The 22,842-nt window shown below is 35.8% G+C and overlaps 1 protein-coding gene across 6 annotated transcripts in view; it reads right to left on the minus strand.

Moving 5' to 3' along the window:
* Nucleotides 1-22,842, minus strand: part of NIPBL (NIPBL cohesin loading factor) — a 134,755-nt gene that overhangs the window by 4,473 nt on the left and 107,440 nt on the right. For all 6 annotated transcript variants that reach the window (XM_042028480.1, XM_042028481.1, XM_042028476.1 and 3 more), the window contains 20 exons: nt 22,053-22,196; nt 18,391-18,480; nt 17,927-18,141; nt 17,723-17,825; nt 16,759-16,857; nt 16,521-16,667; nt 14,744-14,878; nt 13,279-13,377; nt 11,720-11,773; nt 10,509-10,617; nt 9,799-9,935; nt 8,164-8,304; nt 7,762-7,855; nt 7,497-7,651; nt 7,145-7,235; nt 3,877-4,050; nt 3,161-3,351; nt 2,312-2,419; nt 816-1,016; nt 252-398 (listed from right to left, as the gene is read on the minus strand). In XM_042028480.1, the coding sequence (XP_041884414.1) occupies nt 252-398; nt 816-1,016; nt 2,312-2,419; nt 3,161-3,351; nt 3,877-4,050; nt 7,145-7,235; nt 7,497-7,651; nt 7,762-7,855; nt 8,164-8,304; nt 9,799-9,935; nt 10,509-10,617; nt 11,720-11,773; nt 13,279-13,377; nt 14,744-14,878; nt 16,521-16,667; nt 16,759-16,857; nt 17,723-17,825; nt 17,927-18,141; nt 18,391-18,480; nt 22,053-22,196 (2,634 nt within the window). The remainder of the gene's footprint in view (nt 1-251; nt 399-815; nt 1,017-2,311; nt 2,420-3,160; nt 3,352-3,876; nt 4,051-7,144; nt 7,236-7,496; nt 7,652-7,761; nt 7,856-8,163; nt 8,305-9,798; nt 9,936-10,508; nt 10,618-11,719; nt 11,774-13,278; nt 13,378-14,743; nt 14,879-16,520; nt 16,668-16,758; nt 16,858-17,722; nt 17,826-17,926; nt 18,142-18,390; nt 18,481-22,052; nt 22,197-22,842) is intronic.

Here is a 22,842-nt window from a genome sequence, read left to right on the forward strand (position 1 = left end):
GGAAATTATATAGACTTGATCTCAAAACTCGTAATTCTTTTTTAATAATATAAGCATCAATGTAAGTAAAGTTTTCTAGTGTCTACCAGATACAGGTCAGAACAGACTTGTTTTATTACTATTGGTTACATGCAAAGTAATGCAACTGGTTCACACCATAATAATGGTACTGCATCCATTGAAAAATTGACCACATTATAGAGAAACTTATTTCCACCATAATAAATATACTAAAATATAAATGCACATACCTCTTTAAATGACTGTAGTAGGTTGCTACCAGAAACTGATAGCGTAATGTCTATATGATGCATTATAAACAGTGGCTCTTCCTGTGTTTGGTAAGGAAAACAGGCTAGGTTGTCCGCTATGTACAAAAGCATATTCACCTCCGTTTTCTGAAAGTTAAAGAAAAGATTACATATAAATACACGTACAAATATCTTGGATTCATACACCTCTCCTGTGTTCCTAACGGTATAGAGCAAAAAACATGATCACAATTTTTTTCTATATAGCCCCCAAACCCACTCTAAACAACATATATACATGCAAAATTTAGTCATACCTGAAGATACACTAATTCTGATCAGTCCAAAGTGAGTATAAAAAGGTACAGAATGATGTAACATGCATTCTATTACACAGAATACCTTATATACCTTATATTTATACCTTACATTACAAAGCAAAAAATGTACATTGGGGACAAAGCTATCAATAATTATGTCATAAAAATACATCATAAAAGGAGAATTTAAGCTTGTAACACTGCATTTTAACTTCTTTTTAAGTGAAGGAAATGTGGTGCTTACTGCAGTATCATCAAAGAGGTTGAGTAAGGAAATTAGAAAGGCTCGTCTGTGTTGACGGTTCCCTCGAATCATGGAGTAGAGGTGTGAACACAGTGCACTGGACGATTCATCATGTCTAAAACCTCTTACAGGATCTTTTGGGCAGGTATTAATTGCCTGTTGTACTTGGTAAGACATCTTCATACCAGCCACTGCTTTCATCTGAAATGGAAATGTATTTATTTTTATTCAAAGCATTGCATCCAAGAAGTACAACTGATTCCTTTTAAAGGGATGCTCATTCAAGACTTAAATTTAAAACATGCACTGAGGCAATACTACCTTTCGAGGTGGCAAACAGAACTTGTGGCAGAGGTCAGAATGTCTTGTGAACTGCTTTGACTGTAAATTCTGCTAGGAATACACAGCTAATCTGTTAACCCACTACAGCCAGGTATTTAAATGACTTTCAAGAACACTGAAATGTTTTCATACATGAATAGAATATTTTACCAAATGTATATGCTTGGTATCACCTGTAGTGAAACCAATAACTGAATCCATATGAGCACAACAGGACTAACAAACAGAAAATTAGGTGGTTTGGGTTTTTTTTTTTATATATGCAAACATTTCCAGTTGATTTTACTCACTTCAGTGATCCTGCTCTTGTTTCAGAACACACTGAATCTCTAGTTAGGCTGCATATCAAACTGTCCTCATACTACATCTGTTGCTGTTCAGCAAAGTTGTCTATGTGTCTATACGCTGCCTTAAATCCCAGCTGCCTAACACAGCAAATTCCAACTGCTAGTCTTCACCTAATGGATGAGGTATTTGTTTGGATGCCACCAACAGTGCAATGCTCCAAATGCAGTGGAATACAAGGAAGGATATGTGAGAAGTCCTATAACATAGTACACACACTGAACCTAGACTGCGATCTTCCAAAATGAGGAGAATGGTGCAGCCTAATTTCAGAACTTAAGCAGAACTGGTGCCATGCCACAAACTCCACATCCTTACGTAGCCCTCAGTTTTTCCTTTCAGCAAGATTCATCAGATGTTTCCTATGCTCCTTCTGCTTAGATTATATTTTATAAAGCCTTGGTGACTTGCACACTCTAATATATATACTCTAAGGACTTCTTTTGACTGTTACATGGTATTTTCTTTTCTAGTCCACTGATACAGGAAAATCATTGCTAAACATTATGAAACACTTGTCCTTACCTCTTATAAAATAAAGGCTCTTAAGTACTATTTAGTGTGGAAAACATTACTGTGAATCATAAAGGAAATTTTGATCTAGAAGAGACACTTCAAAATATATTATCCTTTCTGTTTCTCAGAAAAGAAATCTCCAAACAGGGAGAAGAGTCATCTTTTACAACTGCTTACAGTTACTGTTTATTCTTTTACTTTATACCCTTTTTCTGAAGCTGAAGCATATTCAACTGTTAAACCACTAGAGAACATAAGAGTATTTTGTAAAATGTTAAATTAGAATTACTTACGTGAATGAACCCAGCATATTTTTTGTCTATTTCCACCAACTGTTGGTCAGCTTTATTTCGCATAGAGGGCTCTGGATCTGTGCCCATAGCAATTAAGTACGGCACACACTTGAAAAACAAATGAAATGATTATTTAGCGGCATTGTACCTCCTCTTTCTCAGTTTTTGTTCTTTTTTTCTACTGAGGAAATTAGAATACGAAGGTCTATGCAACTTACTATCCTTTTTCAAGTAAATAGAACAAAATACTATGAGACACCAGCATTCTCACAAAGTTGTGTGAGATGTCAGGTAGTATTTCCCTTTTTCTCAATCTCTAAAGTCAACTTAAAATACAGAAAATTGCATTTAAAAACCCCCGAACAACCACTTATGACTGAACATGTGCAATGGTTGCAGTATCAAAAATTAATTACAAAACATTGTGTAAGCAAAGAATGATGGAGATGATGATTGAAGTTCTGACAGTGACTGTGGAATTCCATATTGTTTGGAGGATATAGGGATTGAGGTGGAAGCAAGCTGACACAGGATAAAGAATTAAACAAAGAAAACTTTTTGGCATATACCTCAAAGTTGTAACAGAAATATGCTCCAAAGTACATATCTACATGCTCTTTAGGCACTGCTTGGGCTTCTACATTTTAATCCAAAAACAGATAATAAAGCATTTGGAATCTCATGGGCTAACAACATAAGTCAGATTTCAAAATATATCTTCTGTAAAGGCCTCTTGCTACAGTAAGAAATCACTGTAACATAAGAGAAGACCTGGAAATTTATATAGTAAGTGTGAAAGCCTCTAAAAACATGAATAAAAGAAAGTCCCACCACAAAAGCCTATCATACCTGAACAGGATGGATGAGACCTTGGTTTAATGTCAGTGCAATGACATTTAGAGCAAAGTGGCGTACACTGGACTGGTTATGAAAGAAAGCCTCAAGGACCTGTTTGAGATATAGCTGCATGATGGAACTACTCATCCCTGAGGAAATATCACCCATTTCTTTCAGGTCTTCCTGTTTTGCTACTTTTTTCCCTGTAAAAAGGACAAAAGCAATAGCACACTCACCATAATATAATCACTTTTTTTGCCATGACTTGATATATGCTGATCTTTAAGTTTCACAATAAATACACATTTCAGCTGTCTTAAAATAGGTTTATGATCTCATGAAACACAGAACAGCTAATGTATAAATATATATAAAAAACTAGAGAGACAAAATTTTAATGCAAGTCTTAATTCCTTAATAAAGGATTTCTAAAAATGTAGTATTTATTTTTTTATCTGCAAATTAAACTTAGAGGGTTTTTTGATAAAAATTATTATTACCAGCATTACAGCAATTATGAATTCTGGATTGCTTCCAGTATTTATACATCTTGGAAGTAAATAATACATCTATGCATATACCTCTTTTTAAATCATTCTAAGATACTTCGGGTACAACACTACTGATCTGGTTACAATTTTAAGTGACTCGGTGCAGATATATAGTGACTGTATGCAACAAAGTCAGGTTTTGCAAGGCTCATGAGCACAGAAGAACTCAGCACTTACAGTCTCTATCTGCCTGCTGCATACGTGTATCCTCCTCCTGCAAGTAGGTCTGGAGGTTTTTTAACACCTGGATTTTTAAGTTTACAGAACAGTTCTTATCTGAAAGAATGCTGTTGTACAGAGTCTTCACTTCCTGTTCGAACATTAAACTTGGGTGCTGTATAAATGCAAATCCTAAGGGTGGAGAAAAGAGGAAATGGTTCTCATTATTATAATCTAGAAACTGTATTTCTGCTTTTTAAATCCTTCAGAAGAAAGGTATGACATTTATCTCCTCCCAGCAGCATGGCTTTTTCTAGTCCAAACAGTATCGTGTTTCTGTACGGACACCATCCATTGCTTACAAGGAGTTCTGATAGCCATATCAGTTCTATTAACCACAACTCTGTTTGATGGATAAAATGCAGTGTTGACCCAGGGCAGCTGCACAGAAAGTTATACAGGTCTGGAACCAGGTCCAGTGTAGTGGCCTGCATCTCAGTGACTAGGAGCTATCATAAGAACAAGAAAGGAACATCACCAAAAATTATCTGTTATTTTTCTAATACAGACAATCTAATAATACATTTAGAGACAAACATTTTGTTGCAACTGTAAAATGTGACTCACATGGATGCAGAGAAAATGTGGAAAAATTGATAAATATCATGAGTATTTAACACTGTAATAGAAAAAATAATCTCCAGGGAACACAGTAAAATTTATACCTCTTGCTGCCATTATTCATATACCTATTGTAGTCTTCTCTTGAGGACTGTCTGAAGTGTTCTCAAGACTATGTGTGTTGGATGACACACACTACAGAACTGTTTTTAGCTGTAGTCAAGGAACTGGCTGTCCTTAAGTCTGTATTTAATAAAAACTTTTCTAAATTACTGGTAGTGTATACCATTTTAGATAATGTATGTAGATTTAGAAGTGCTGCTGACTACAGAGTATCTTAGAAAAACAGTAATGGGAACATAACATCCTAATTTAATTTACATTTAACTATTTCATTTTTTTAAGACTGTTTAGGAAAAGAAGACATTAGATGCATTTTCTATGACCACAAAAAATTCAGATTTTAAATGAGCACACAGAAAATATAGGAACATAAAAGAAAAATGGGGGAAAAAATGAAAGCAAATCAATGTATAAAAATAGCTGTAACAGAGGGAAGGTTGAGTCAAGTTTTTAAAATAGGCTCCATACACATGAAAAGACAGTGTAGGTAAAGGCTAAGTCCAAGGCAAGCCCTCAGTGTGTTTCAGATCTCATTTCAGTCCCAAAACAAGAAGGAGAGAAGCAGGTGAGATGAAAGAGAAGAAAAAGGAATTATGGTGTCTTTGGACTATGTGGTATGATTGTGCAGTCTATAAAAGTGCATATTGATGTTTGTAACTTGACCACCTCTGTGCAGAATCCAACCCATTTCTTATGGTTAATTTTGAAAATGAAAGGCACATGGACATATGTGTAATGACTCATAAAGCTTTTTTCTTCATTCGCTTTAAGAAGTCTAAACCACCAGTATTTTCAGAGAAATTTTTACTTTTCCAGCCCCAGTTAACTGGGGAAGAACTCTTACTTGGCATAAGAGGCTGTCATAGCAGACGAAAGGCACCTGCTATATGTTTTTTAAAGACTGAATTAACATCCGAGAGATGCTGTCACACCATTTCTCTTCACACCTTTGTTTTCACTCTGTTAAGAATCTTTAGAGTAAGCACTGAACTTGGTTGAGTAAAATGTTAACTGTTAGATACTTAAAAGTTTAGCTAAATTTATTAACAAAATCTTATATCCTCAACTTGCTTTGCAAGTACACATCTGGAAAAGAAGCATAACCACAATTATTAACCTTAGGATTAAGCTTAATCCCTCAACAGCAGTGGCACATCCCAAGGCAAAGGCTAAAACTGTTGAGTGTCCCTACTAACGTGACAGGCTAATAGGAATGTTCACTCTTCACATGACCCTTTTCACCATATATAAATGTTGAGTTAGCTTGCTAGTCCTTTTCACCATACTGCTGCTCAAAAACATTGAATGAGTTCAGCAACTTTGCTCAGTGACCAGCCTGAGGTGGGCATTTGCACTGCTAACACATTGCCATACACACATACACAACAGCTATCTTCAGAATCAGTACTTGGATGAAATCAATGTATCACTGAAAACAGTGAGGTTTAATTAAAATGAAGACTGACACGCTTACAGGCAGAAAAAAAAATCTGAAGAATGGCTACTGACAAAACAGATCACAGTTCAGTCTATAATTCAGAAACATTTTTGGCAAATGTGACATACTGTATATCCATGAGCAGAGTGATCATGTCTATGGTTAGGAATACAGACCCTACCCCACATGCAATATTCTGTAGAGTGCAATTAAACTGGACTGGACTATAGTTAAGTGTTGTATACATTGACATAATGCCTAGAAAAACTCCAAGCAGTCCAGAGAACCATAGCATTGCTCCTGCAACAGAGGCAACTCCAGTGCCATTAATCCTGCTCAGCTGCCTGAAATGGTTTCTCATAGAATATGAAATGAAGATTCAGTCTTGATCCTTATCCTCAGAACCCTCACTAGCCTGAATTAGAGTAGGATATCTGAAAAGCCACCTAAATAGCAACACAAAGAGGCAAATTCTTGTCTGTAGTTAAATTATACAACAGAGGCTCTCATGCCTCGGAGACAATTTATTTTAGACCAAACAATAACCATGAACCGAACTCTTCTAGAACCCAAGACCAATCTGCCCAAACAAGATTTTCTCCAATTTATGATTTTTGTCCCTAAATCAGTGGAAGTTCATTTTCTACTGCAAATCACTGAAATGACATATTAATCCCACAAAGGCCATCCAGCTACTATGAACTGCAGAGTTCCCTTGACTCCTGCAGAATGTCTGCTCCTACCCCTAAAATGTTCAAAGTTTTTCCATCTTTTTTTACCTTGTAGACTGGAAAACAAGGTTTGGAGTTAAAACATACTTGCATGTGGAGAAAAAAAATAACATCTTCATTACCTTGGAAATTTGCTGCTCTCTACAACTTGGTCACACATCAAAAGGCATTCGCTGTCAAAAGCACCCAGTCTGCTGCAGAATTATGCAATTAGCAACCCTTTGACAGCTTTTCTATGGCCAGTTCTCAAACAAAATACAGACTAAGTTTTGATTTTAAGCGAACTCTCTTGTGACTGCACAAATACATGAATTCCTACTGATACACATGGATTTTTACCAGAGCAGAATAAAAAAAACTATTAATTTCTTACCAAGACCAATAATGGCTTTTGTCTGTACTTCTTCATCTGAATGCTTTGTAAAATACATCAGCAGTTCAAGTACTTTATCCTTAATGTTAACCTGAGCAAATTAAAACAAAAATAATAGCCATTTGAAGACAAAACAGATGTTTTTAATCTTTTATAAAAAGCATATCTATCAAAAAGAAAAGGAGAAACACAACTTCACTGCATAGTCCTTGCAAAATCATGTATTAAAAACCAGAAAGATATACCATATGCATTATGGAAAAATATATAGCTTTGGGGGACTAGGAATAATGTGCTTTCAAATTAAAGCAGAGCATTCATTATAAGACATGGAGAATAAATGTTATTTTACCTTACTGTTGCCTTTAAAATCTTCCTGATCAAAATCAAAATGCCGACACAGTGCTCCAACAGTGAAAAGTGACCTAAGGAGTGCTGGTTTATTGGCAGTAAGTATTGTACTGTTGGGGTCTTCTTGATGTTGATTTTTTAATTTAGAAAGTGCACCTGCAGTAAAATAAAAGTTTTTATCACAGTGTTTAATTGTGGTATATCCCTAAGATAAGAGTTGTAGTCAATACTGACGAGTGACAATTACTTTTTATGATTTTACTTACCATAGTATCTATTAAAACAGGCCCACACAAATTTATAGTTCTGAGTGACCTTGTTCACAACAGCCCCAAGACAGCTCACACAGTGCTGAACAACCTAGGAGCAAGAAAGAACAAATGTATTATCTATTTAGAAGTTTAAATTGAGCTTTTTGTGAAGTTATGCAGGAAAAACCTATGCTGAACTAAAATTAACAATCTAATATCATGTGATGTCCATCCCTAGACTGCTCTGAAAACCTGCTCAAACTCATTAAAATACAGCAAAACCAGTGCAAACCCCCGTAAACCAAGTACACTGATTTGTCATGACTCAGAAGTTATCTTCATAATAAAGACAAGACTGTCTTTAAACCAAAGTCATGTGAAATGTAATCAGTAGAATAGTAGCAATAAAAAACTTACTGTCATGCCATATTTGATGATGAGTTTCATGAGGTCTTCCTCAATAGTGGCAAGAAAGGTCTCACTTGGGTGCTCCATTAGCGGCACTACAAGCTCTAAGATTTTTGCAACATTGCAGATCACCATGAAATCATTCTGGGTCTGAAAAAACAGCATTTATGGTGTTTAACATTTCTGGCCATGGATATGCTAAGTACTATTAATATGCACTGGTAGTTGAAAACTCCAACTTATTTAAGATATTTGGTAAACATCTAAAAGAATATTTATATATTTTACACCTGCTATTAAATGACGTATTACTATGAAATTCAGTTCTATTTACTACAGGTATTCTGGGGAAAAAAGTCTGGATGAGCAGGATACACCTCTTATCAAGGCTGCATCAGACCTGAAAACCTTTGGGTCTGGTAACTTTCTGCAGTCCTACAAGAAATCTAGGAACTCTTCCTGAGATATGCACACTAGAAACACAACACCTGAAAACAGGTATCAGCAACAACATGAAGTTGTGCTATGACTTAATGCACCTTAAACAAAAGGTAATAATTTGCACAAGTGTAGAAATTACAATTAAAATTACTACTGGTTTGCATTATTGTGACTGTATGTATATGTTAAGTGTGGAACCTATGGAAAATATTTATCTATTAAAGAGACATCCTGCTAGAAATGGACTTCTGACAAATCCAGCTCACTAATCAGGATAAATCCCTAATGCTAGTATCAAGCCATTTGACATGTTCAAGCTGTCAGTGGTAATTCTATGATTCATCTCAACCATGTGTAAATACAAACCATCGCAACCCACTAAAGGAGCTGCAGCAAGTAAATATTTAGATAACTCTAAATACTGTTTGTTCAGAAGCAGCTCTAAGAGTCTGTTGTAAATGTGCCTAGAGAATGTGGAAAATGGCTGGAAAATGCCAGGCTGTACCTACAACCTACGTTGGTGAAAATTACCCCTTAAGCCTGCCCTGGGCAGCTTACCTATTGAAAGGGACTGCTACCACCCACCCATGCTCATCCTCCTTGAGCCATGGGTGCATGATCCTGCCCTGCTCCTTCTAACAGATCAGGGTGCCAGATCAAAATGGCAGAAACCACTGCAAGGATTCAGAGACCTGAGCTGGGGAGGTTTTCAGTGTTAGCACTCTCTACAATGTCTTACAGAGGAATACAAGAGCACTAGAGCTAGAGAAGTGAGAGATGAATTCTAGAAGAGAATGGAGTAAGACATTTTTCTTCTCATATATTTGCTATATATTAGATCACTCTATCTTATGGAACCTTACCCTTAGTCTTATGACTCATATGTTAAATATTAACTACTTTTAAGACCGTGACTGTAAACTAAATTTTAAGAAATTACTTCCTAACAGGAGAAAACCTGGGAAAGAGTTTCAGTTTCATTTGGCTGTAAAATATGGAGGTAGAAGGTGAGGAAGAACATCTTAGAAGCTACAGGGATCTTCAAAAGGATCTAGTAAGTTCCAAAGCTATGATGCCCATGAAAAAAACCCTACAATGTTAAATTTTCTTTTCCTACCTTAAACTTCATCAAGTATTCAATACCGATGTTCATTTTCATGCTCAATTATCTCGAGAAATAAAAGACTGATTTTCTCTACTTACACTACATTTAGTGGTCAGGTATGGCTGCATGGTCATGGCATGTTTGACCATTAGCTGGGGCCTTATTTTGCTGAATAAGAACAAAGTGGTTATGCAAGCAACCAAGCGACCAGAATTCACACCTTTATTGTCAGAATCTGCAAAAGATTAGAAAATATGAAAAGGATATTAAGACCAAATACTATTTAAGCAGTGAAAAACATATGACCTACTGTTTAAGTACCTCTTTCATTGCATCTCTTTCAAGATCAAAACAGAATATTCTTATTAGAAATGGGAACATAATGTGTTAACATTTTTAAGAGACCACAAAAGACTTTCAAAAAGAAGTGAAGATGCATCAAAGACATCACTAGTTTTTAAACTCCTTACTGTAAATGTTAGACTAGCCCAGCTAATGATTCCTCTTACAATGTAGAACATACTAATGCAAACAAAATTTGCCATGCTTGTTTTGGTTTTAGTGATCTGAAATTTAGAACAAGTTATTTTAAAAGTAGTTCTCCTATTGTAGTTTGCTAGTGAAGATTAGGGAAGTTTTATTATTACACAGTGCTCAAAATTTCATAACTTAAGAGCAATGATTTATTACAATCAGCTTTATAACAGGAATTCTGGAACAGTAACTTCTTACAATGAAGTGATTTGAACAACTGTTACAGTATCATAAAAAATTCAAAGGATTTTAGCTGAGTTTTAAATAATATTACCTGATAAAGATTCTTCATATTTAAGAATGTGCTCAACCAAATTGTCAACAAGTTGAGTACAGGCTTTCTTCACAGGTTTATATGAGGCATCCTCTTCTGACTTCAACAGCTGTAGCAGATGAAACAGGAAATGGTTTAGGGTAAAGCTGCATTCATTTGCATAGGATACATGCTGGTTTTATAACAATAACTACAGATACACAAGAATTTTAGACTACAAAAGTATTTAATTCTCCATAAAACTTACATGGTGAAAAAAAATTATGGGAAGTAAAAATACAACATAAGTAAAGAAAAAGTAACTGCAATAAAAATCTGTAGAAGTTCTCCTGATTTTTCCATTGGGATGAAAGCTGCTTTATACTTAATGAAATAATGCAGAAACTAACAGGAGTTAGAAGATTTTTTAAATGCTTAGAGAAATAAAGAGCAAATTCAAAACAAATGTTTTTGGCCCTATGCTAAAATACCAAATGAGGATCTAACATACCTGTGTATCAACATTTTATTCAAACTTTTTACATATGACTTTGGATACTAAAATTGTGTCCATGAAGATTCTTCTAGTATCTAAGAAGGATTGAGTCTGTATTATAGCCTTTTCTTCAGTGAAGAGGCTCTTAATGAAGAGGCTCTGATTTACTCATATCAAAGGATTTTTTGCTTGAAAATTAACCAGTGCATGCAAGATGTACAGAATGACAACACAAGAGCTATAAACAAAGCAAACTTCTTAGAAATATTGGTATAAGTAGAATATAATGCGGAAGTAACTTATACTCTGAGGATTCACTGCTTCCATAAATTGTGTAGAAAAGACAATGAATGTGAAAACACACTTATCTACTGTTTAAAAAAAATCTACATTACTAGATACCTTATTTCAGAATTAAGTATCTTAGCTGTGGACTTTGTGTTATGTCAGTCATTACTGAAGAACCAATGAAATTAAAAACAAACACATGAAACTCATCCCAAAACCAAGAAGTGAAGTATTTTTAAGAGATCATTTGCAAAGACAGAAACTAACGTCAAAGAAAACTGCACCGAGAAAGATAGAAAAAAAGGTCAAATGTTTAAAGGGCAGGAATTGAATTTGTCTATTGTAGGACTGCTCTTGGAGTCCCCCCCCCTTCCATGTGTTTTAGAAGCAAAAGGAATACTAAAATTCTAACAATGATTGTACTATACATTCAAAATTTTTTACTTACATTTTGAAGAAGCTGTTCAAACCAATCATACCCTGTATCTCTACAAGCTGCAACCTATAAGTATTTTTGAGAATAAACTGGTTAATAAAAAAGGCATATGAGGAAAAATTACTTCAATACAAATGTCATCTCAAAAGAAAAGTAAACGTGCATACATTTTCATATGCATTAGGAACAACGGGGACCAGAAACTGTCTTCTACATTTGAAAAATAATTCCCACCATTTAAGTGACTCTATAATTTGTATTTCGTACAAATACAAATTTCAAACACAAGCCTACATGCTTTACTGGAGACTTGTCTCTAAGTGCAAGACAAACTTCTGTTTTGTAGAAAATTTTGCACGAATTAAAGTACAAATTTGACACTTTGAAAATGGACATGCATGTATATCATAGAATCACAGGATCTCTCAAGTTGGAAGGGATCCACAAGGATCATCAAGTCCAACTCCTGGTCCTGCAGAAGACACTCCAAGAGTCACACTACGTGCCTGAGAGCATTGCCTAAACTCTTCTTAAACTCTGCCAGGCTTGATGCTGTGACCACTTCCCTGAGGAGCCTGTTCCAGTGCCCAACTACCCCCTCTGGATGAAGAACCTTTTCCTGATATCCAACGTAAACCTTCCCTGACACATCTTCAGGCCATTCCCTTGTGTCCAGACACTGGGCACCAGAGAGAAGTATACACACACATATATTTATTTATTTATGTGTATATATACACATATTTTTATATAACCAAACCAAGCCTTCACTGGTATTGTATGCCAGGAACAGCACACAGGTGCTTCAAATTAGAACTGGCAGGAGAACTGAGAATTAAACTGAAGTCAAATTGACTGACTTGTCAGACAGCAAAAATGCAAACTAGACTGTAATTTTTCAAAATACTGTAAAGCAGAATGAAGTTTAAACTGTAAGCAATGAAGTGAGTTTTTTATTTGAGATTTACATCTTTGTATAATTGATATTAAACCACCTTTTCAGCACAGTGGTTTTATACAACACATTTTCACTACAAATTAAAGCATTTTTATCTGGAACAGATTTTGTTATTTTGGAGAGATGCTATTTAATTTGCTGCACCTAAAAATGAAGATACAATTATGCAGACACCAATTTACTCTGAGCAAAAACATGACCCTATATTTATTAAAAAAGCTTATTAACCTTGCCAAATAAAGGTTATCAATTGTTTGAGGAAAATTTTCTTTTAAGAGACAAGTTCTTAGGTAGGCTTAACTATATGCTGCTACTAGCAATTCTTGCAGAATGTTACATACAATAGAAATTGGTTGTATTTTAACTGAACAAGTACTTGATAGAACCTGAATATACTGTGATCACAGTTATTCTTGCCAGCAGATTAGCGAGTGTTGAAAATTTCCTACAGCCTGCTCAATCACATGAATATTTTTGGCATACATTTCATGCCAGGAAATACAAAAGGGAAATCATCTGACAAATTATCATGTTCAAAAAAATACAGATAATACTTCAAAGATACTAAAAACAAAATTGAAGTTTGCACACAAATAAAATTTGTTTAACATACCACATCAGTGATGTTTAGTATTTTCCTTGTCATTGCTTCTTTGTCATGGTGTGGAGTTGGAGTAAACCAGAGCTTCTGGAATGTCTCATTTACTAATTTCTGAAGGAAAATAAAATATTAGCAGAAATAAATAAACTTATATTGTCACATAAGTATTATTTCTAATACATCCACATACAATAGATTTGCTGATGATCTGTGCCATTTCATAAGGAATTATGCAAATTAAGTGAGACTGTAGTAGGAAATGTTGTCTGAGACAGACCCAGATCTACTATTACAGGACTTATAATGATCTCAAGTCAAACTTCAGCAAAATGAAACAATGGGAACTGATGCTACAGGAAATAAAGTTACCACCTTCTTGCACTAATTGGTGTTCCTCAGGAAAACACAGCTGAGAACGTGACAGCTGAAAAAACAATTCCTACAGCAGAACTTCAGCAGCAGTGGTAGGTTCCTTTAGTTTACAAAACAGCTGGGACAAGGTGGGAAAGAGAGAGAAACCAAGTCTCTATACTCAAATATAGGAATTATATTCCCTTCCAATGTTTTTGAATGGAGGACAATACAGAATAGAATGCAAGTGAACAAAAATTATTCCAAATTACTTCTCATTAATGGAATTGTTAAAATCACATTGAAGTTAATGCCCCATTTTTTCTCATATTGTTAGAAAAGTAGAAGGAAGGAGGAGAGAGAACAAGGTCATCCTCCATTTCCTGCAGCACCTTGGCTTTAGCTGTTCATCTACTTGTTGATTAAGAGTCTTCTCAGAAAGCCACTTTACATTAATGTACCTCAAGAGGTAAAAATATCTGCTGCAGCTTTAAAGTTTTCAAATTTTACTGAGAGTGTGATACAAAATTATTACAGGTGTATCCCTAATGACTCAAAAATTTTAAAATTATTTTGTCAAATTAAACAAAATAATCCTCAGGTTTATGATTTAACACATTATCTTAAGTTTCTGCCCTTCTGCAAACACACACCACACAAAGCGTAGAGTATGAGCACATAAGCAACATTTTAGAGCTAATAATTGCTTCACAGAATTAATACAAAATTAGCACAGATAAATAGTTTATAACTTTAATAATTATATATGGCATATATTAATATCAAGTAGTTAATTTTTACTTAAAATTTATTAATTTGCAGAAGTAAGTTTTATGCCAATTTTGCTTGTTAGAAAAGCACCAGAGAAAATATTTGCAAGAAGAAAAAAATCTCTGGAAAATATTTTAAATATTTCAATTCTCAGAAAGAAGTTACAGAAAACAGAGGATAGAAAAGAAAGAGAAATAAGTCAGAGAGCATTACAGAAAGCTAAAATATTGGCTCTTAAAAATTCATAACTCATAATTATTACAAAGGAGCAATGCAATACTTCTTTTGTTTTGTCAAAATAGGGAAACACTAAAGTAACAATAACTAAAATTCTGAGGGATATGTTTCATTCTACCTTAATGCCTTCTTCATCATTGACTCTCCGAATCATTTTCACACACATTTCTGTAATTTTGGGAAATGTTGGTTGTTCAATGCAGATATCCCTAAGTATTTTTATGACTCTTTTTCTGACACTGATACCAGTATCCTGTAAAGAGAAAGAATTACACTCTTGAAAACAATTCAGAAACATTAATTTATGTTCTATACGGATTAGTATTTGAAGATCACCCAATCTGACTTGCAAAACTTATTTAGAAAAGGCAACTAAAATCTTCTGGAATGCATTTAAAAAAAGCTCAGCATAACTTGTTCTAAAAGTTCTGGCTGAGTTCCCAGAATGCTGGAACACTTTCTCCATCTATACCCTCCTATTTAAGAGCTCATGATGTTGTAAATGTATAATCCACTTCTTAACTCAAGAGCTTACAAGCCAGATGCAGTGATGCTTTAGCTACTTTATTGGAACACATGAGATTCCCTATAGATTTGGATAGTAATACTTTAAGCCTTTGGATAAAGCTTATGGATACGATACATGCAAGCAGTCCTTTTCATTTTACTAGGCTTCATCTAAAGAGGTAGATGAGGAGCTCCACTTCGTATCACCTTATTAAAAATCTGTTGAATCTGAATGTCAGGTTTAACTGCTTTATGCAGTATTGTATGCACGTGACCTACTTACCTCCAAAAGCCTTCACAAACTTGTTTCATCCTGTAACTATAGCACATGTGTAGTACTTGACTAAAATCCTGACATGGATGCTATGAGCTAATGTTATTCTACAGTTAAATTAACATTGAACAACTAGACAAAACCTCCACTTTTTTTGTAAAAAAACTCTAATAAGCCTTTCAAAAAAGCTAGCATATAAAAATAGCATAGAAAAGCTGCCCTCAAAGATCCATATTTCAGACTTCAAATATGTAGCAAAATTCCTTATTTCATCTTGTCCAGGTTAAAGCTAGGGTAGAGTTAATTTCTTCTCAGTGGCTGTTACAGTGCTCTGTTATGGATTCAGAATGAGAACGGTGTTGATAACACACTGATGTTTTCATTTTGGCTAAGTCGTGTTTATCCTAAATCAAGGATCTTTTTTCCCCCCTCCTGGTCTCATGCTCTGCCAATGAGGAGGTAGGCAAAAGAAACTGGGAGGGAGCATACCAGGCCAGGTGACCTGAACTGGCCAAAGAGATATTCCACACCACAGAATGTCATGCCTGGTATATAAACTGGCGGGAGTTACCAGGAAGCAGAGTCAATCTAGGTTTGGGAACGGGGCTCTGGCATCGGTCAGCAGATGGTGAGCAATTGCTTTGTGCATCAATGGTTTGTCTCCTTTTTATTACCATTATTATTATTTATCATTATTATTGCATTTTACTTTATTTTCAATTATTAAATATTCTTATCTCAACATGTGAATTTTACTGCAATCCTCCTGCCCATTCCACCAGAGTGGGGGTAAGAGAGGTGGGGGGTTGAGTGAGCAGCTGAGTGGTGTGTGCTAAACTTTTATTTGGGCTTAAACCATGACATAGCTAATTTGAGCACTAATAATGAAATCAAAAGGAATGTAACCCTGGTCCTGATGCAGTACAATTTTCTGTAGAAGTTTACCTTTCAACATAATAAAGCCTCCCTAGAAGCAAGTGGTGCATTTTACAAGGTTGCTCTTAAAAGCATGAGGGCTCACCATTCAAACAATTCCAATTTATTAAATATGCTCAGTTAAAACCAAATTTTCCAATGCCACTTATTTTACCATAAATACCACAAGTCACCGTACCAAAATTCTTTCAATCAGCATGTCATAATACTGCTCAGCAAGCTGAGGACGACAGAGCACAAATCGTCCGAGCAGCTCCACAGCTGCTTCTCGTACACTAGTGGAGTTATCCATTAGCCGCCCATGAACTCCTCGCTGCATATCCAGCTAAAAAGAACATATGAAGCAAAGATTCAGATTAAGAAATAAAGATTTATTTTAAGGATGATATGGGCATGGTAGATATTTCTTTCTTTACCCTGGCTAGAATACTGGGGTCTACAGCAACAACCTCAGACAAACACTTCATGGCTTTTGTTCGAACAGCAATTGCATTTTCACCAAGTACACGCAGAATCTAGAACAGAACAAAAACAAAGATTCAATTGTTTTGGGAAGGTAGCAAATTATAATTGAGAGCAAAAATGCAGCAGAATAACATACAAATAATATTACTAAAATAATAATACCTAAAAGCTGAGTTTATCTTCTCAGAGAATAAAAAGGTGCATGTAAGTGATGTTTCATGGCACTGAAAACTGCACATGGACATTTACCATGATTTGCTAGTTCTCTAAGATGGCTTAAAAGGTTCTTAACTTCAAAGTCTACTTCTGTCATTCAGTTGTAGCTTTCACCAGGGTTCTTTTAACAGCAATGTTGGATATAGGCACTCTAAAAATGGCTTTGTATGCAGATCAATTTAAGCAGTGCAACCTAAACTAGTACTGAATTTCAAACATGTCATTCTACCAATATGTTAGTGCCCCTTCTCCGATAAAAAGCAAGAAATTACGCTGGTCAAACAGCAGCTTCCAAAGTGACAGTAACATGGACTGCAAACAACTGGCCAGTCTAGCTTTTCCTTTCAAATCAAATTATGCTCAATTTCATGAGCTAATCCTACCAAAGGAGCAAGCACCTTACAGAAGCTGTGAAAAATATTTCAACACTTTGTAACGATCCTCTGACTGTGTGCATACAGTGATTTTGCCACAGTCATACATGAATAAATAAAATAATGTGTGCACATACAAAATGCATGCAAGAAAAAGAAACCTAATCACTTATGCCATCAATACAGAATATGAAAGTACATGGTGTTATCATGGCCTGTAAATACCTCTGGTCAACAATGGACAGATATGGCACATTGCTGTGAAAGTGTTTGGAATCAGAATCCAACCATGCCTCACTATACTAAGACTTCCAGCACAGTTTACCTGTGTCAAATAAATATCGAAGCTCTGGGCAAACGGCCTCATAGAGGCCAAGTAGCGAACAATCAAACATGCATCTTCGTAGTCCACAGTATCAGAATTCATCCTGAAATAAATTCCACGTGTTAATCAGAATGTGTTCACAAAAAAATTACTTAAAACATCAAATGCATGGCTAATAAAGAAGTAACTGGTACTGAAACATACTTTAATGTACTGAACTGAGATGGAGCAGTTTTAATGATGTTGCGAAGAAACTTTTTGCGGCTTTCTGCTCTATGCATGATTTGTCCTGTGGTCTCAACATCTTTTGCATGATGAGTTCCTTCAGAAGAATCCTCATCCTTCTGAGATTTAATTGCTTTTTCTGTCTCCATAGTTGTATCACGGAACCACTGAGCTACATAAAACTTCCGAGAAAACTGGAGAAATAGAGCAGGATGCACAGAAAACAAAACCAACAGATACAGAAAAAGAAAATTAACAGATTTATAATGAGATTTAGGGAATGCATCTAATGCATCAACATTATTTTAAAAAATACAATCAACAGTATATGTTAGGGTGACAATTTAATTGAAGCACTAATATGCATAATCAAAAATCATTTTATTCAGTATGTTACTGAAATTATTTATATACATTCCTAATGAAAGAAAGCTGAAAATTACCACTAATGATGCATCAATTTCTGTGTTCTCATCCAGATAATCTAGTAAAGCCTTTTGCAGCTGTTGAATTTCATCATCTCCTCCCGAAACCTGTCAGAAGTAGAAAGATAGCTATAAACAAGAATATTGCACAGTCATAATTACCATCTTAAAATCTGCATGTCCACATATAAAATACACTCAAATCAGTTGTTTCCATAATTGTAGAGCATTAATAATTTTTCTAACCAATTAGTTAAAAAGTCAAAAAAATATTAAGACAAGAATAAGAGTGGTTTTAAGACAGACTGATTGATTTGGTTTGTTTTCCTTCTATGATCTTGCATGAGGACCCTCTGTCACAGAGGAAGAAAAAAGGGCAAAACCCATAAACCACTTTTATTTGCTCAATATTATACTTAAACATGCAGATCCTTGCAGTTGCTGATATTACAGCAGAAAAAGGTATTTTTTTTTTACTCCAAAATGAATGAGTTCAAGACTTCAAAGCATGCCTACGAGACATAGTGATTAGGTTTACATATATATATATATATATATATGCATATATATATATATATTTAACACTCTGACATATGTGCGAATTGTGAGTAGAAATTCCAGCCTTTGATAAATTTGGAATTCTGTGAATAACTGTATTAATATAAGGGTGCTTGATGCTTAACTGCCTAGCTACTTTCAAACAAATAAAAAAACCAGAACAATCAAAGACAAACTGTGAAGCCTGTAACAAATCATATTCAGTAATCAAAATGAAAGCAGAAGAATAATTTTTGGCTTAAAATTCTTCAGCCAGAAAACTTTCTTCTTCAGCAATGAAATTTCTAACTTATAACCATCTTAAGTTCAGTATTAACAGCACTGACCGAGAATCTTGACACAAATGCAGCTATAACATAGCTTGCAAGCATCAGCAAGAGGAGAAAGGTACAATTAACAAGCCCAGACATCAACGTATCAAGAGATAAACATGAAAAGCATGCACAAGTGTTCAAACAAACTAGACAATCTATTTCTAAAAAAAAATATATGTTTGAAAATGTCAAAACAGAATAGATTTTCCCCTAAAACCCATTCTATGAAACATGGGTCCAAACCATAGTAGAGAGCACTTATATGCATTTATCAATCCTTGACAAGTATCGTGGCAATAGTATCACCATTTAGAAGAAAATATCCAACAGCAGTATTCAATTTAGCAGGAAAGAAAAATCTGTAGAGGTGTGAGTTAATTTCTGAATGGAAATACTAGTTTAAGTTTCTGATGACAACAGCTACCAATGGATCTTCTTATTTTCTTGCCATCTGAACAGGAAAGGGAAGTTCAGCTGTCCTGTACTCATTGTTCTTCTCTTACAAATTTATAAATAACACAACAGTCTACCCTGATTGATGGTACTGCATAGTACACACCTTCCAACAATGCATGGATGGTACTGTCTACCATTACTGATGTTAGGTCTCCTGAGAAACTGAAAGAAATATTTTTATCACCCTACTGCCCACAGCAATTTTATTTTCTGCAGACGCCAATGCCTAGCAACTACCTGATCCCGCAAAAACCCAAAACCAAACAGAAAAATTCAGGTCACTGCTCAGGTATAAATCTTTCTAGGATATTTTTCAATACTATTACAACTTCTGAGGATAACAAAAGAGAAAAGGATTCTTCTAAAATACTTCCTCACTAAGTATAATGTACAATTGTCAGAATCACTGTCAACAGTGGAGAACTATAATCCCTTAGTATATAGAAGTATAAATTATATTATGCCATGGACATAAAGATTTGACAATGTATGTTGTAGAATTTTCTAATTGAAAAAAATTATGGGAAGAATCAGCCTCATAAAGGAGTAGATGACTTCAATTCTTTAATTGAATGCCTGTGAAGTTTTTCCTTCAATATAAATCTAATGGTCATTATAAAGTAAATGTAGTAGATCTGTAGTCTTTTCAGGGAAGTGAAAGGGAAATCCTGAGAACAGTTAGTTCAGAGAGAAATGTATAGCGTCCATAAGAAATACGGAAGTCCCCATTTTTAAAAGAACACATGGGACACGAGATTTTCTTATATTATGTACTGTATAGAGCCCAAATGCATACACTGCTTTAGCATATGTGGCCACCCCTGCAGATTTTGAGCAGCATTAGCAGAAATCCAAATATGCACTCTCTAATGAAAGACTTTGCATGGCCTGGTTTTGGTATTGGGGGGGCTACAAGGGTGGCTTCTGTGAGAAGCTGCTTCCATGTCCAGCAGAGCCAGTCCCTGGTGGCTCCAAAGATGGAGGTGCTGCTGGCCAAGGCTGGGCCAATTAGAAATGGTGGTAATGTCTCTGTGGTAATGTACTCAAGAAGAAAGAAAAAAAGTTATTGTGCAGATGTAATGGTGGCCAGAGAAAAGTGGGGTGAGAACACGTGAGAGAAACAGCCCTGCAGACACCAAGGTCAGTGGAGAAGGAATGGGAGGAGATGCTCCAGGCACTGGAACTGGGATTCCTCTGCAGTCCCTGGTGCAGCCCATGGTGAGGCAGCTGTGCCCCTGCAGCCCGGGGATGAGCCCCACCCCAGAGCAGGTGGGTGCCTGAGAGCCCACAGGAGACCCAGGGAGAGGGGCCCAGCTCCCAGGCTGGAGCAGCCTGTCCTTGAAGGACTGCACCGCAGGGAACAGTGACCCACTGCTGCAGCAGTGTGAGGGGGACTGGTGCCCATGGGATGGACTCACATTGCAGCAGTTTGCAGGGAGCTGTTGCTCGTGGGATGGAGCCATGCTGGAGAAATTCATGGAGAACTGTCTCCAGTGGGAGGGACCCCACAGTGCAGCAGGGGAATGACTCCTCTCCCTCACTGGTGAGAGAAGCCCTGGGTGATGAACTGACCGCAACCCTCATTCCCTGTCTCATTGCACTGCTGGAGTAGGAGGTAGAGCTGGGAAGGAGGGAACAGGGTGGGGAAGGTGTTTTTAAGGGCTTATGCTACTTCTCATTATCATGCTCTGATTTGGTTAGTAGAAAATTCCCTTCATATCTCTAAGTTGATCCCGTTTTGCCCACGACGATATTTGGTGAGTGATCTCTCCTGGTCCTTATCTCAAACCATGAACCATTCGTTAAATTTTCTCCCCTTTGTCCAGCTGCAGAGAGGAGTGAGAGCAGCTTGGGTGGGGGCCTGGCATCTGGCCAGCATCAACCCACTCAAACACATATGCAAGTTCAGTAAAAATCACCAAAACCCCCCCAAACCCTCAAATTACACCACATAAAAACTAACCGTACAAGACTAATAGATTAACTCTCTAAAGCATGTATTTGAGCATCAGAAGCTCAGGTTCCACTTTGCAATAGCAAATGCAGGTTCATATGTATCTTTAAAGCCTCTTAAGATAGAAGCCAACTGTTGCTCCATGATTTCCTCAGTATTGTCACAAGAAAACTGGCTAACCACTGTAATTAATTGATTTATACGATCACTACAGAAATGGTGCAAGGAAGACATGAGCTAACAAATGTGATACTTATAAATTGTGTATATTTGATTCAGAAACCTAAACAGTGAATGAAGACTGATTCTCCATCATGTCAATTCTTCAAGTATATTTAAAAATTTCAAATATTTGAATGGATAGATTTCCATCCGGCTGCCATGGATGTCTCTCGCACCTGTTTGAGGATTCTGGCTATAGATCCTTGATCCATTTTGCTTGTGACTGCATCTTTCCTCAGTCTTGCTGCTACAGTTCCAAGATAGTCAAGTGATGCAACTCTTAATGCCATTTCTGTAGATTTATTACTGAACTGGTGAACCTAAGAAAAGCAGAATAGACATTTAAAAATAAATATTTATGCCACTGATATTCTTCTCACAAAAGATTGCTTTACCTTATTAAAACTTCCACCCAACTTCCATATTGCATAAAAATATGTAATTTACTATTATATCACACACACATTACTTACTTTATATTAATGCTTCTTTCTTTATTGGGTCTCTCTCTCTAAATATGTCTGTTAGAGTTTTTTAAAATATGTATTTTCATTAAACAAACTGGACAACTAGCACAGCAGATCTTCAACAGCAGCCATAAGTGCACCTTATGTAGCACCATACTGCTACCTCCTCATTATTCACATAAACATAAAGCTACATTATACCAAGAACAGGACCATACAATATTTTTTCAAGAAGCAGCTCAAATTACTGTGTTAATTACATTATAATACTTAAGAGCAACACTCAAAAAACACACAAACAAAAACATTCCCATTCTCTAGAATGTCATAAGCACTTGTTGTAGTTGTAAAAAACCAAACCACTCAGTTATTTTCTTAGTTGGTTCTGTGCTAAGGGAATAGTCCAGAGAAGATATTTAATATGTATAATTACAGCTATTAGGCTGACTTTACTCCAAATAAATATATGCACTTCTTAGATGCTATGCAATGACACTTT

This window comes from Corvus kubaryi, unplaced genomic scaffold, assembly GCF_017639235.1.
Source record: "Corvus kubaryi isolate FWS band 111438036 unplaced genomic scaffold, C.kubaryi_AGA036_p1.0 37308, whole genome shotgun sequence".
NCBI classification, from domain to species: domain Eukaryota; kingdom Metazoa; phylum Chordata; class Aves; order Passeriformes; family Corvidae; genus Corvus; species Corvus kubaryi.